This window comes from Dipodomys merriami, unplaced genomic scaffold, assembly GCF_024711535.1.
Source record: "Dipodomys merriami isolate MVZ:Mamm:240054 unplaced genomic scaffold, mDipMer1.0.p SCAF_45, whole genome shotgun sequence".
Classification (NCBI taxonomy): Eukaryota; Metazoa; Chordata; class Mammalia; order Rodentia; family Heteromyidae; genus Dipodomys; species Dipodomys merriami.
The window spans coordinates 8682662-8696521 of record NW_027206013.1 but is presented as its reverse complement, the minus strand read 5'-3'; the positions used below and the strand labels follow the sequence as shown (position 1 = coordinate 8696521).

General features: G+C 53.1%; 1 protein-coding gene across 2 annotated transcripts in view; it reads right to left on the bottom strand.

Moving 5' to 3' along the window:
• Positions 1-4701: 4701 nt before the first annotated feature.
• Positions 4702-13860, bottom strand: part of Pitpnb (phosphatidylinositol transfer protein beta) — a 54861-nt gene continuing 45702 nt past the window's right edge. The window contains exons 9-12 of one of the 2 annotated variants that reach the window (XM_069994617.1): positions 11617-11727; positions 9955-10077; positions 7378-7462; positions 4702-6404 (exon numbers count right to left, since the gene is read on the bottom strand). In XM_069994617.1, the coding sequence (XP_069850718.1) occupies positions 7415-7462; positions 9955-10077; positions 11617-11727 (282 nt within the window). In that variant the 3' untranslated portion in view covers positions 4702-6404; positions 7378-7414. The remainder of the gene's footprint in view (positions 6405-7377; positions 7463-9954; positions 10078-11616; positions 11728-13860) is intronic. The other variant, XM_069994616.1, reaches the window with a different exon arrangement.

Here is a 13860-nt window from a genome sequence, read left to right as displayed (position 1 = left end):
AGGAACAACTTTGGGGGTGAAGATGCAAAGTAGCCAGCAGGGAAGGACAGGCCCCGCCCACCTCGCCCGGGGCTGCGGGCCGCTGTGCCCGGCTCCAGCTGAGCCTGGCAGGGTGTCCGCTGGGCACTTGCTCAGGTCTGGGGCCCAGGTGTGTCCAGTCCCTCCCCACCCCCATCCTCCTGGCAGCGCCTTAGCTCAGCCATGTCCTAGCCTAGCTACCACCTCCTCTGACCCCCGCCCGCCACTTCCCCCAGCTCTGAAGCATGGAGACGGGATGGGAAGGTGGCTCAGTGGTAGAGTGCTTGCCTTGCATGCCTGAGGCCCTGGGTTCGATTCCTCAGCACCACATAAGCAAAAAGAAAAAGCCGGAAGTGGCGCTGTGGCTCAAGTGGTAGAGCGCTAGCCTTGAGCTGAAGAGCTGAGGGACAGCGCCCAGGCCCAGAGTTCAAGCCCCATGACTGGACCCAAAAACAAAAACAAATCAAAACAGGGAGACTAGGCTTGGTCTGTCCCTGGGATGCGGGGTGGGCTTTCTGGTTATTTTCAAATGAAAGCCAGTGGCTTTACAGGATGATATGGGGGGTGGGGTATAACGAGACAGTGACTGTGTCCCCGTTCACTCAGACAGAAGTGTCTTGTTTGGGCACCCCAAGTCCAGCCTCTCAGAACTCCTTCACTCTGGGCAAACAGGGGTGGCTGTCCCCGGCTGATTCCGGCCCAGCCACAGGACCGACAGGGGCGCTGCACAGATGCTCACACGCACAGGCCGGACTTATTCCCGTCCTGGCACACACAGCTGCATTCCGTGTCGGTGTCGCTGCCCCACTGGCAGGACACCGAGGCTCGGTGGGGCCAAGATGTCCTCGCGAGGGCCCATGGCTCCAAAAGTGGAGGTGGCAGGCTTGGAATGAGGGTGCTGGAGGCCAAAGCATGCCTTCACCCCCAACCCCCAACCATGTCCAGCCTGGCCTCCAAGGAAGACGGCGGCAACCACTAGCAAAACCCCACGGTATCAGTGTCAAGCTCCAGGATAGGCCGGCGAGAAAGGGGGTGACGCTCTTCCTGAGCCACAGTGAGCCCACTGTTCCTTTTGCCTGGCCAGACAGACATCTCCTCCCCAACTCCTCCCCACTCCCCGCAAGGCCTGAGCAAACACGGGTAGTCAGCCTCTCATCCTGGTGGCCTCCAGCCAGGGCTTGGGCCAGGGCTGCCCGGTGGCCCATGGAAGGCCAGCTCGTGGGGACAGCCGTCCACGCACAGCCCCGGGAGGGGAGGGAGGCCCGCAGAGTGCAGCCACGGCGGCCCCTGCCCAGGGCCCCGGGCCGGCGGCGCTGACATGCGCATGAGCCTGCCAGCAGGAATGCAGGCTCTGACCTCAATCACACAAGTGGAAAATCTGAGCCTGGCGGCTTGGAAGGGCCTAGAGGAATCCTGACTCCCCCACCCCCACCCCCTTCCCCCATCCCTCTCACTCCGATCCAGCCCCATACGACTTTTCTGGCATGCGTCTAGTAGAGGTGAGCTCATGGGCCACCAGAACCGACGAGGCTCAGCCACCGCCAGGGAAGACAGCGTGGGGCAGTCACATGGCGGGGGAAGGGATGTTCTTGAGGCGGGCTATTGGTTTTCACTGAGATTCTGGGAGGGTAAGTCGAGGAAGGAGGGCTACCCACAATCCCCCTGTGTGAACGAGGAGGACCAGAACTCTACCCCTGGTTGCCTTTGAGGGGGGAGAGGGGACAAGGAGAGGCGGCGGGAGGCCTGCCGGAGGGGTCCTGGGCTGGGGGTGGAGAGGAAGCCAGCTGCAGGGGAAGTTCAGCCAGGCAGACACATTCTCTTGGCTTGGAGCTCTGGGAAGAATCAGTCATGGAATTTTGCTCCTTGGTGGTGTTTAAGAACACAGACAATTTCTATCATGAAGGCCTCTCCTCACATCCGCCCGCCCTGTTCAGCAGCAGCTCTGCCAAGTCTTCTGAGATGGGGCTGGCATGCACCCATGGTGGCTCCGAGGGGCCCGGATGACAAGCTACCCTGAGGGGCCGTGGCTCCCTCATTTGTAAGAGAGGTGGCCACAAGTGCCTGGCCCACCACTGGCCGCGAAGGCCGAGGGAGGCCCGTTACGAGCTGGGTTGCGCTCGAAGTAGCGGTGGCACACAGTAGGGGCTGCTAGTGGGCTGGTGGTAGCGCTGTTTTTGCAAGCTGTCCGTTAACAGGGCTACTCTCATGTCCCAAGGACAGAGCTGAGCAGCTGCAGGGTCTGGGGCTTAGGAAGCCCACACGATTTACTACCTGTTCTTTCCAGAGCACTTTCTGCCCTCTGATCCTAAGACAGACAGCATGCACGGCCCTCAGCAGTGGCTGCCCTGGAGAGAACGCTTTGGAGCGATGGCTGGCCATTAGTGGATGGGATCCCAGCCTCGTGGAAGGGGGCACAGTTGTCCCAGAGCCTCCAGGGCCACAAGACAGCAGGACAGTGCTGAGCACAATCAGGGGGCCAACCTGCCCTCGGATGGGCAGATTCAAGGCCAACTCCCCTTTCTGCTTCACCAGGCTCAGTCCAGAGTGCCAGGCAAGGCTGCTGTGGCCTGACAGTCGATGTCAAATGTGTAGCCAGGTCCCAGGGCCCTACAATTCTCAGAAACCCGGGGGTGGGAGTGGTTGGTGGATTCATTCAAGGCAAAGGCCTGGCCTTATGGTGCCCCAGTGGGAGCCATGATGCCCAAGTGAGCAGGTTAGCAACGGCAGAGGGCATTTAACGCAAACTTCCAGAAACGGGACATTCTGTGGAACAGTATGGGAATCTACCCAGCCCCACCCTGACCCTAATTCACACACCGGTAGCCTCCATGAGAACATCATGGTTCTACCCTCAACTTCCTAAGACCTGGTCACCGGCGAGTGGCCTGCCCAAGACAGTGAGGTTGAAGATGGCCACGGGCTCTACCAAGCAGGTTTGCTTGTTCACTTGGCTTCGGGGCCTAGAAACTTCAGGAATGTTCTAGAAATGGGCAGAAAGAACCTAAGGTGAGCTTATGTAAGGTTCCAGCCCAAAGCCTGGCAAACTATGACCAGCGTCACCAGTCCAATGATCCTGTTCAGTGTCAGACACCTGCTAACATATTACGATCTCTGAGGGGGCCCCACGGGACACACAACCCCCAACACCTCAGCTAGTTACTGCTCAGCCTTTTAAAGGAAGTTTGTGGGCACAGCCCGTGAGGAAAGGGAGAAGGGCTGAGTTTAGCCTCTGGTTTGGGTGTCTGGAGGGAGGAGCTCTGGCCTGCAGCACCCTCCTCTGCTCCCTTACTTTGCACAACCGTCCTGTGGCAGGCAGTCTGAAGCAGAGGACCAAGAGATCCCACGGATGCTCCACTCAAAGCCCAGGGCTTGGGGCTGGGAAGGTGGCTCCGTGGTAGAGCCCTTGCCTTGCATGCCTGAGGCCCTGGGTTCCTCAGCACCACATAAGCAACAAGAAAAAAGGCGGAAGTGGCACTGTGGCTCAAGCGGTAAAGCGCTAGCCTTGAGCTGAAGAGCTGAGGGACAGCGTCCAGGCCCAGAGTTCAGGCCCCACGATCGCCTCCCCCCCCTCCCCCCCCCCGCAAAAAAGAAAGCTCAGGGCTTGAAAGGCCTTGGCAAGCATCTCCGGGGGGCAGAGGAAGTTCTGCTCATCACTGGGGTGTTGATTTCATGCAGTAGCTGTGACATCTGCTTTGAGGGTTTGCTACTGACCTGGGATTTCTGTAGGAACTTAACAAGGGGTACAGCCCGCTGAGAAGGGGTCACCCCACCAACTAAGGACTTCTTACAGGAGCCCAACAGACAGCAGGAACCTAGTCCCCTGCAGACGTGTGCACCCCAGTGATCCTCCAGGAGAGACTACAACCCTTCACGTCTCGCCTGGCCAGGGAGGCCACGCGCAAATCCAGTCAGCAACACAGGATGGTGAGTCTTTTCCTTTATTTTTTTGTACCTGTCCTGGGGCTTGAACTCAGGGCCTGGACGCTGTCCTTCCCCTGCCACCCCCCAAAGCTAACACTCTACCACTAGGGCTATAGATCCACTTTGGCTCCCCCCCCATCTGTTTATATGGTACCCCACGACCGGACCCAAAAAAAAAAATTAAAAAAAAAAATGTAGACTAGAAATGGCAAAGCCCTTGAATGAGAAGTAAAACTAGTCCAAATCAAGCAACTTCAGTCATGACTGGACATCTGCTGGCAAAAGGGACAGAGAATTTTAAGCGGGATTTCTGTATTTCTGACTCTTTTTTTGGGGGTCCAGTCGTGGGGCCTGAACTCTGGGCCTGGGCGTTGTCTCTCAGCTCTTCAGCTCAGGGCGAGTGCTCTACCATTTGAGCCACAGTGCCACTTCCGGCTTTTTTCTTTTACGGCTTATGTGGTGCTGAGGAATCGAACCCAGGGACTCATGCATGCAAGACAATCACTCTACCACTGAGCCACCTTCCCAGCTCCCCCCCTCCCCCGCTTTTGTCATTAGATTATCACTTTGTTCTTAAAGACAGAAAACGGCGTAAGAGACCAAACAGGACAAGCGAGTGTGCGGCACAGGTGCATTCCATGGATAAATCTGTTGTCTTTATTTCTGAAGAGCGGGATCGCCATCACTGCCGAGCCGGCCAAGTTGGCGGAGGAGTCGAGAATAGACACAGCACCAGGAGTCAACCGCTCGAGCACACAGGGGGGCTTTAGTGATCAAATTTATTATTATTTTTGTTTAAATTTCATTTACTTTGCTTTACTGTAATTTACACAGGAGACCGCCAGGTGAACGGGGTGTTTTACATTCGCCACGCATTCCCTCCCACCTCCAGTTGTTAGAAAAGCATTTGATGTGCCTGAGGCTCTGGGCCAGACTCTAGACGCCAGTGCACAGGGTTTGTGAAGAGGCCAGAGCCAGGCTCTGCATGGCACCAAATACCCCAAATAGGCAGCACCCGGCAGGACCATGATTCCGCGCTGACCAAGCCTATCCCCACCGTGCAACCGGTGCTGGCAGTAAACACAAGCCTTTGTCCTGGGCACAGGAGCACTGGGACGGAGGAGAGGGAGGCGGGCCTCCAGGCAGGGACGGGGCCCCATCCCCAAGTGGGTGGGGCAGGCAGGACTGACAGCTTACGTGGGAGGGGACTGCAGGTTAAAGAGGACAGCTTACGACCAAGAGGCCTACTCAAGCCTCCGGGATGGGACAGGAGAACAGGCATTCAGACAGAAAGCTGATAAAAAAAGAAAAAAAAAAAAATCTTCCCTAGCTATTGTTCCTTCTTTAAAAAAACAGAAAAGTAAAAAAAAAAAAAAAAAAAAGGAAAAACAAGGAAAAAACAAGGCGGCAGTGACTTCCACTGTGCCGTCACGGTGGGTTCTGGCTGAACGCCCTGCTGCGAGCACACAGGCCTCGCGCAGGCCAGCCCCGGCGGGCCGGCCGCGTCTTACTGCCCCTGCCCGAGCCAGGGTCCCCTGAACAGCAGGGTGGTGGCAAGAGCAGGCTACCACTGGCCCTGGCCACGCTGCTGCGGCAGGAATCAGTCCTTTCACAAGCAAGACTCCACACAGCACGGCCCCTCCGCGGCTGCTCGGACCCTCGGTTTGCCTGGCAAGAGCCTTCAAACCACCTTGTGTTTATTAGAAATCACAAACCGTCATCTCAGTTGTTTTTTTTTTTTAAAACTACGTTTGATGTAGAAAAATACTTGAAATTTAAAATACAAAAATCCAATAAAAACTGGGAAATTTCTTTTTAAAAGGACTCTTCCCTTGGGGGTGAACGAGTAAAAATGGGTTTATACTTAATAGAGATCGTCAAATTTGGCTGGATGATAACAACCATCCAGAAATAAATAGTTATAAATACATTCAGGGTTTACATTTCAAATTCATTGGAATACCAAAAACAACGAAAAGTGGTGAAGCGGTTTCGGGGAGTCTAGTTGCTTATAGGACTGAAACAAAAAAATTACAGGAGACTGACTTGAAAAGAACAGAAAAATAACAAAAGGCTATATATATATTGGTCCACAATTTGACATTTATGAAGCATACCAGCTGGGATCATATTGCAGTCAATTCGTCCATTAATGGTATTACTCGGATAATTATTCAAATCCATCCCAGGTATGTATATATTGAAAATATTTCCTTCTGCACTCTTGCTGAACGCAGGTACAGAGCTGGGGAGCTGTGCGGATCCCTTCCGTGTGTTTGTATGTACATATATACACACACGAGTGTGTACCTGGCGTCTGTAGCTCTACATGCGTTCTATATACAGCTACAGACAGAGACGTGCGCGTGTGCACACGCCGGGACCTGCGTCTGCGTGATGCCGTCAGTCCTCCGTCACTCGTCGCTGGCTGCGCTGGTTCCTCTCACTTGACCTTGATTACGTAACTGTGGGAAGAGCGGAAGACAGCGCGGGCTGTTAGAGCGCGCGGGGCCGGCACAGCTTGCCTGTACTCTGAGTGGAAAAAGTGTATATACCTTCAAATCTCACAGCTGGACAAGATTTTGGTTTTCTACTCATAGGGACCTTAACGTTTCATCAGAGGGGAAAATAAATAAGCAGAAATAAATGGCAGAAACTTAGGAGAACTTAATAAAAAGCAACAACAACAACAAAATTAAATGAACACTGAATTTAAAAGAGCGAGCTTCGAAGACTCTTGGAAGAGTCCTTCATTCTTACTTGGCACAGGGGCTCCTTTCCACAGCCGATTATCCCAGTCAGGAGGAGGGGAGGGGAGAGGTGGGGAGGAAGGGGAGGACTGTGTCCCGCTGGCTCTCCCTCCCCACACAAGCTCGTCCCGTGTGTACAGAGACTGCTCACTGCTGCTGCCGAAGACTCTCACGGCACTTTGTCCTCTAAGAGAAATAACCACTACGCTTATTCTGCAAATGAGTAACGTTTACGTGTGTGTATGGAGTAAAGCTGCCTGCAAGGGGAAGAGGGAGCCATTGTGATGGCCCGTGGGGCACAGGAACCTCATGCAGGTCAGCCAGGGCCATGGGACCAAGGCCTTTGATTTCTCTCGCACTCATCTCCGTGTTTCCCTACTGGGCAGCTGGCTGTGGGAAGCTGGCCGGTCCCCAGGACAGTGCTGCGCCATCACCGTGCGCGTGGCTGTCGGTGTCAGAGGCCATACTAGGAATTGGTCTGGGTTTCCTTCCTACTTCTAACCTGGCTGGTCCCCGACACCACTCACACACAGGTGAGAACTCAGGTGCTCACTGTCCACTTAGAGAGATGTCTTTCTTTTCAGTCCTCCGTGTAAACCACACGCGCGCAGCACGGAGCTGGCGCGAGCCCCTGCTCGGCAAGTTCACTCCCCTCACCAGACTCCGTACCCGGGTGGGCTTCACTTACACAGTGTGATATTGTCTCTGACCCTACAGGGGCTCATCTAGACATCAGCAGCCGACGTGCCTCGGACGGAACCCTTCTTACGCATCTAGACGTAAAATAAAATCGTGAGCTGCTGAAATCAGTCTAGGTAGGGCGTTAGCAAGCAAGGAGAGAAACGAGACCTAGAAGTCACTGCCTGCTGGAATCGGCCCATCGCGGGGACAGTGGGGGCCTGAGGGCCCGGGAACGGGGCTGGCTCAGAGACAGGCTGGCAGAAGGCTCTCCACCGCAGCATGGAAATACACATGGCATTTCTGGACCCAAGAAACAAAAGCCGGCAGGCCACATGAACTCCCCAAAGGCACCGAAGGGTAGGGGGTGGGGGCAAGTTCTGGCCAAGGAATGGGGAGCCCCAACTCTGTCCGTCCACATGTCCGCGGTCCCTGGACCAGGCCTGGAGACATGAGTGTGTGGTCATCTTTGCTGCTGCTGCAGATAGCTCTCAGGGCTGGGGGGGCGGGAGTCTTTAAAGGCAGCTTGTTGCAAAGGAGAACGGAGGGAAGAGCGAGCACAGGAACAGCAGACAGCACACAACGAAGCGCAAAAGAAAGGCCAGGCATCAGAAGGGACACAGACGAGGGGAAAACTAAACCAAGAAAACAAAACACATTTCTAAAGTCCCCCCGCCCCATCCCCATCAGCTGCCAGGGTGCGGGGCCTTCTGCTCCAGGGCCAAGCCTATCTGGGGTGGGAAGTTGATCCTTAAAAATCCTGGTGAACAAAGAGCGCTCTCAGCTCATCAGGTGACCAGGCACCTCCTGAGGGTGGAGAGGGAGAGGCGGACCCTCTTGACTGGGAGGTGAGAGCTTCCCTGTGAGCCTCCTGGCCACCGCAGGAGCCACTGCGATGCCACAGGAGGAGACACCCACCCTCTGCTGCAAGGGCAAAAAGAAGCTCGTGTTCCAATGCCAGCACTCCGTGTGGCCGTAGGTCCTCAGATGTCTCCCTGGCACACCTCTACCACGAGGGAGGAGGCCCAGGAATGCCAGCCTTGGCACCATCTCTGCTCCCAAGGGGTCTCATCATGTGGCCTAGGGTGTACTCAGGTGTCAGGACATGGAGAACTGGGGAGGGAAGGGGGGAGGAGAGGGGCTCAGCCATTCAGTCCAAAATGGGGTTGCAGGACTGGTGGGCTGTGTGCACCACCTGATCATGGGAACCCAGAGATGGGCTCTTCCCCGGGGCACAGTCCTGCTGTCAGGCTCTGTGTTACAGACGGGGCAGTGGTGTTAGTGAGCTAGTGGGGTGCATGGATTCCTGCTGCTAGGAGGCCTGGCCAGGGCAGGGCAGGGCAGGGCAGGGCAGGAGTGAAATTAGCTGCTTGTGACTGGTGAGAAGGGGAAAAGGCTAAGGTGGGCAATAGGCTTGGAAGGCAGAAGAAGAGCTCCTATGACCTGAAGACAAGACCAGGGCGGAGGAAGACTCCCCTCGGGGAGCCAGGCCTGAGGCCCACTTTTACTATGTGAAATGGATCGCTCTAAAAAGCCAAACCTCAAAGCTATCGTGTTGTCTCTATGGGGAAAGAGGTTCCAGATTTCAATCAATCAAACGAAAAGAGTTTTGGAGCAGGATCCATTCATAAGTTGGAGTCTGCTTATAGTTTACTTTGTGTATAAGATAAGGCTGAAGTATTTCATTGCCTTATAAAGAAAGTATGTCCTAGTCCTCTCAGGTCTGGACAAAGCTAATTAGAAGCAGACCTGCTGCAATCACCCAAAGTAAGCAATTTTAAACAGATTCTCTACGATGCTGTGTGCCAGAGACAGATTTCCTTCTGCGCCAGGAGACTGCCTTGCAGCCACTCTCCACAATGAAACGGGGCTCCTGAGGCGCAGGGGCTCCCTGCCCTTCCACCTGCAGGGAGCGCAGGGCAGAGCCGGGCCTGCTGGCGGTGGGGGAAGCCCTGCGTGGCCCTGGCCATTCCTTGGGGTCCCTTCCCCCACAGGGTCTCACTGCCAACTGCAGACAAGCGTGGCCCAGGGAAAAACCAAAACCAGACCCAGGCCAGAGGAAGCCAGTAGAATTAGCTGGGACAGGAGTCGCCCATGGCAGAGGGAGAGCTGAGGCGGGCTTAGCGCCCACGAGGAGGATCATCTAAAACTTACCTAGAATGACAGGGTCACCGCTGCCCAGGAGAGGGGCAAGGACACCGCTGGGGGTGACCACCACACTGCCCTGCCCGTCTGAAGAACAGGGACGTGGGCGCATGGTGCCCAAGCCCTTTGTGCTGCTGGGAGGCCAACTGCCAGCCCTGTGTGGTCTGACCAAGCGAGAGCCACACAGAGCTGAAGCGCGAGAAAGAATACGGAGCCAGGGGCGTCTCTGAGGGAACAGCTCGTAGAGTAAGAGAGTTCCAGTCTGCCTCCCAGAAAAGTGCCCAACCAAGAGGAAATCCCAGCCTAGGAAGGGAGGCAAGGACCCGAGAAACGTTATTCTAATGAATAAATACACACAGAGAAGCGGCTTTCAGTATGGCTTGCTAAGCAGGCAGTTAAGGAAAAGAGGAAATGGGAGGAGCTCCCTGCCCGGCAGCCTTACTGTTTCTAGTTCTTTCTGGGTCTCATCTTCCATTCTCCTAATGTCTTCCATTGTCAGATCGATCCACTTGTCAATCCAACAGAAAAGCTGGCGGTGAAAATTTGTAAATATCCTTTTCTCTTGCTTTTAAAACAAAGAAGAAAATTAGTGTAAGACAGTTAAAAGATTGAAGATTAATGACACATTAATGTATTACATGTTTCGATTCACCCAAGAAATGCACATATACTTGTTTTGAAAAGACCACTAAAAATGGATTAGTATTCAGGCAATAGCATCATAAAACAGCAAATAATCACCCCTGGCAGAAGTGTAATGATCTTGTAGAACGCAGACAAACACGTGTGCACGTTCCCATTGCAGGCCTGCTGGACCCTGTCTATTTTTACCTTTTTCTGAATGTCAGCGAGCAAAGGTCAACTAGTTTTTCTTTTCCTGCTATGAAACTACATGTTGTTCTTCACCTCTCTGCATTTTGAAGGCATACTGTGAGGCAGAATTCAATCACGTGCTCAAAGAAGACTCCTGGGCTCTTTGTGGTCACCGTGTTTTATCAGTAGCTATCCCGCATTACTTTTTCTACGCTACTGATGACTGCCACTATACATGTGTGCATGTATAATCATGTACACAAGCAGCACTCAAGTTTCCCAAGAAGAGAGAAAATTGCATGGAACACTGAGACTGAGTGTTTCTGGACACTATTCAATTCTTTCAACGATTTCTCCATGAAGGGAGAGTGGGGACTTCATTAATTACATGTGTGACTTTTTATCAGAACTGGATTAATCTATTACTATGATCCAAGGGGAAGAAAGTCAGTATTTACAGTGCTTACTACAAGCCAGCTCTAGGCAGGCCCCAGAATAACCAGAGTTCCCAGCATTTTTCAAATGTTTACAGTATGTTAAAAGTAGAAAAGTTATGGTGACACAGAATGACTGTGTGTGGCAACCCCTCAGAGACATAACAGGGACATCTCTGTTAACAGTGGAGCCTATATGCACATACAGGAACAGAACATGCCAAGGGGCTTTTTCAAGCTTGCTGCGTGTGTGTACTTACACCCACGAGTGCTCTGTGGTTGTGTGTAGTCCGAGGAGGGAGCCCAGGACCTCGCAAATGCTCCAAGAGCTATATTTACCCTACTGCAGTGCTCCCCCCTGAGATCAGATTGCCCATCTTACTCGTACTCCATTCTTAGGCCACAGCAACCGAATCTCGAATGCACTGATTCTCTGGGAGGGGCTCCCAAGACAGTACTCCATGAAAGGACGTGCGCGCGTGCGTGCGTGCGTGCGTGTGTGTGTGTGTGTGTGTGTGTGTGGTGGGGCTGCAGAAGGGTCCAGCTGAGCTGGGTCCTTCAGCACATAGTCTGCTCCCTCTCCAGCAAGAGGCAGGAAGCCAAGGGACCTGCTATTCCACAAAAGAGCCCTTTACTCTAACGCTAGATAGGGTAGGTACTCCAGGGAAGTACTCTGAACAAAAACTGCTATGCCTGTCCCTAAAGAAAGCCCTTCCAACCTCTTCTGGCATCTCACTTTCTATCTTGGGGAATAAAAAGGGCAGAAATGACGTAGGCAGGAACAGTAATCCCTCCCATAAAGGAGAAAGAAAGGGCTTCCCTCCTTTCCCGTTTGTGCCTGAGATGTTCGGCTTTACCTTCTGGATGAAGTTTTCTACTTTGCTCTGCAGGCCCCACCACTTGAACTTGATGGTCACCAGCTTATAGGCGCACATCTGAGGACAGTCAGGGTCACTGGCCAGCTCCTTCTAGATGAGGAAAATTGAGAAGGGGAAATGGTGACTTCAGGAGGGACTGTGGAGTGACACGAGGACATCAGAGCCTCAGGGGTGCTGAAGTCACACTTGCTGCACGCACTCCTCCCATGAAGTTAGCTTCTATTCTGAAGATGAACAGGTGCAAGCCCCGCCCAACTGCTCATTCTAGCCACACCCACCAGGGCCTCCAGGGGAGGCTAGCCTAGTGGCTGCTGAATGAGGCACTGCCACAGGAAAGGTCATGGGAATGAGGGCAGCGGGGGAACCATCCCATTCAAGCCACCGTGCACACCCACGGTCCACCTAGGGGACAGCACCATGTAAGCATCTTGCGTGAGCTGAGTGGGCACACACGCTGCGTCTTTCCTACGTACACCTTAACCGTGCTCTGCACTGTCAGGCTGGGGCTGACAGTGGGCTTGCAGACAGGACAGAGGACAGAAAGACACCAGTGATTTCTTCCAAAAGAAAGCAGCCTCCCGCCGTGGATGCCATAGCCCTGGTCCTCCTCGCTGCCAGCTGCAGTGTGCTCTGGCAGGGAACAGCCACCACAGGACACAGCTGGCTTCCCAGACCCCAGCTCTGTGAAGCAACCTTCTTCGGCGAGCAGTGAGCTGAGGCCGAGGGGCTTTCAAACCCAGTGAGGGCCACATGGTGGGCAGAGGTGGGAGGTGGCTGCTACACACTCAAACAGGGAGCAGGGGTGCAGCTTCCATGGTGAGACAAGCTGTCGGCCAGGTCCCCTACCCCTCGAGCAGAGGAAAGGCTGGGTGGCCTCTCACGGTCCTCTTCTCTACAAGGATGACCTGAAACTAAATGTGGGGTGCGTAAGCCCGGCTCTGCACACGTAGTACAGGGGCTGCACATTTTCTCCTAGAGCCCTGGGTGTATCTGGGAGAACACCAGCTCTTTAGAATTTTCCTGTGAGTGTGAGCGTAGGGGTGGGGTGGGCAGGGCTCTGGTCAGAGAAGAAGCTAAAGGGAACACAAACACACCAGGCGAGCATGGACTGCAAGCGCAGAGAGCCCCAGCTACAACTACTCTCCAGGTTTTATTTCTCATGCTTCCTTCGTGAGCTCAGCAAGCACCGGTGCAGATCAGTTAGTTCACATACTAATGATTAATAACTGTTCAAAAAGAAATGTACTCATTGCCTGACTTACATAACTGTAACATTACCTTGCCAATAACGATTTTAAAAGAAACACCAGAAAAAGACTAGCTAAAAACAAACAACAACAATGATCAACAAGACGTAGTTTAAAAATCAATGGGACAAAAGATCTAGTTTTCAGTGCTCATCTTTTCAGATCTAAGATGTATATTTAATCTCAATCTTTTTTTTTTGGGGGGGGAGGGGTTTACTGGTCCTGTCTGTGAGCTTCTTTTGCTCCAGGCTAGCACACTACCACTTGAGCCACACAGTTCCACTTTCAGCTTTTTTGGTAGTTTAGTGAAGAAAAGTCTCATGGACTTTCCTGCCTGGGCTGTCTTCATTCAAACCGCGATCCTCAGCAGCTAGGATTACAGGCGTGAGCCACCGATGCCCAGCTCAATCATATTCTCTACCCAATGCAAAAATATTTTTAAAAACACATCCTTTCAGGGAAAAAGTCAACATAAAGCCGGCTGCCTTTCGTCGGTGGCTGGATTCCTGGTACCAATGTCTCAGTGGGAGCCAGAGAAACCCATCTACAATGGTCTCCAGACCAAGTGGAGAAAATACAAACATCCCCTCTGCTTCTGTGACGGTTATTAATACACGCGTGGCATTTAAGGTCATGTGCAATTCCAAAAATGCCTCACAGGAGGCCATCTTGAAACTAGTGATTCCATTAACAGGGCTTTAAAATTCTACTAGATGAAACAGAAAATGTGAACGCCCTAGGGGTTAAGTGAAGCACCAGGAATCCTTTCCCTCCCTTCCTGGCCTAAAATCTGACACTGTGCAATAACAAGGCATATAGCTGTTCATATCCTAAAGTATATAGAATTCTCACTTTTAGAAATGTGTCAGGTTCACCAGGCAAGGAAATAGAAATATTGTAATTTATTTGTAAAAGCAAAACCCTACAATTATGTCTAAGCTCTAGATCAAACGGTTAAGATACTTCATGGACTTTC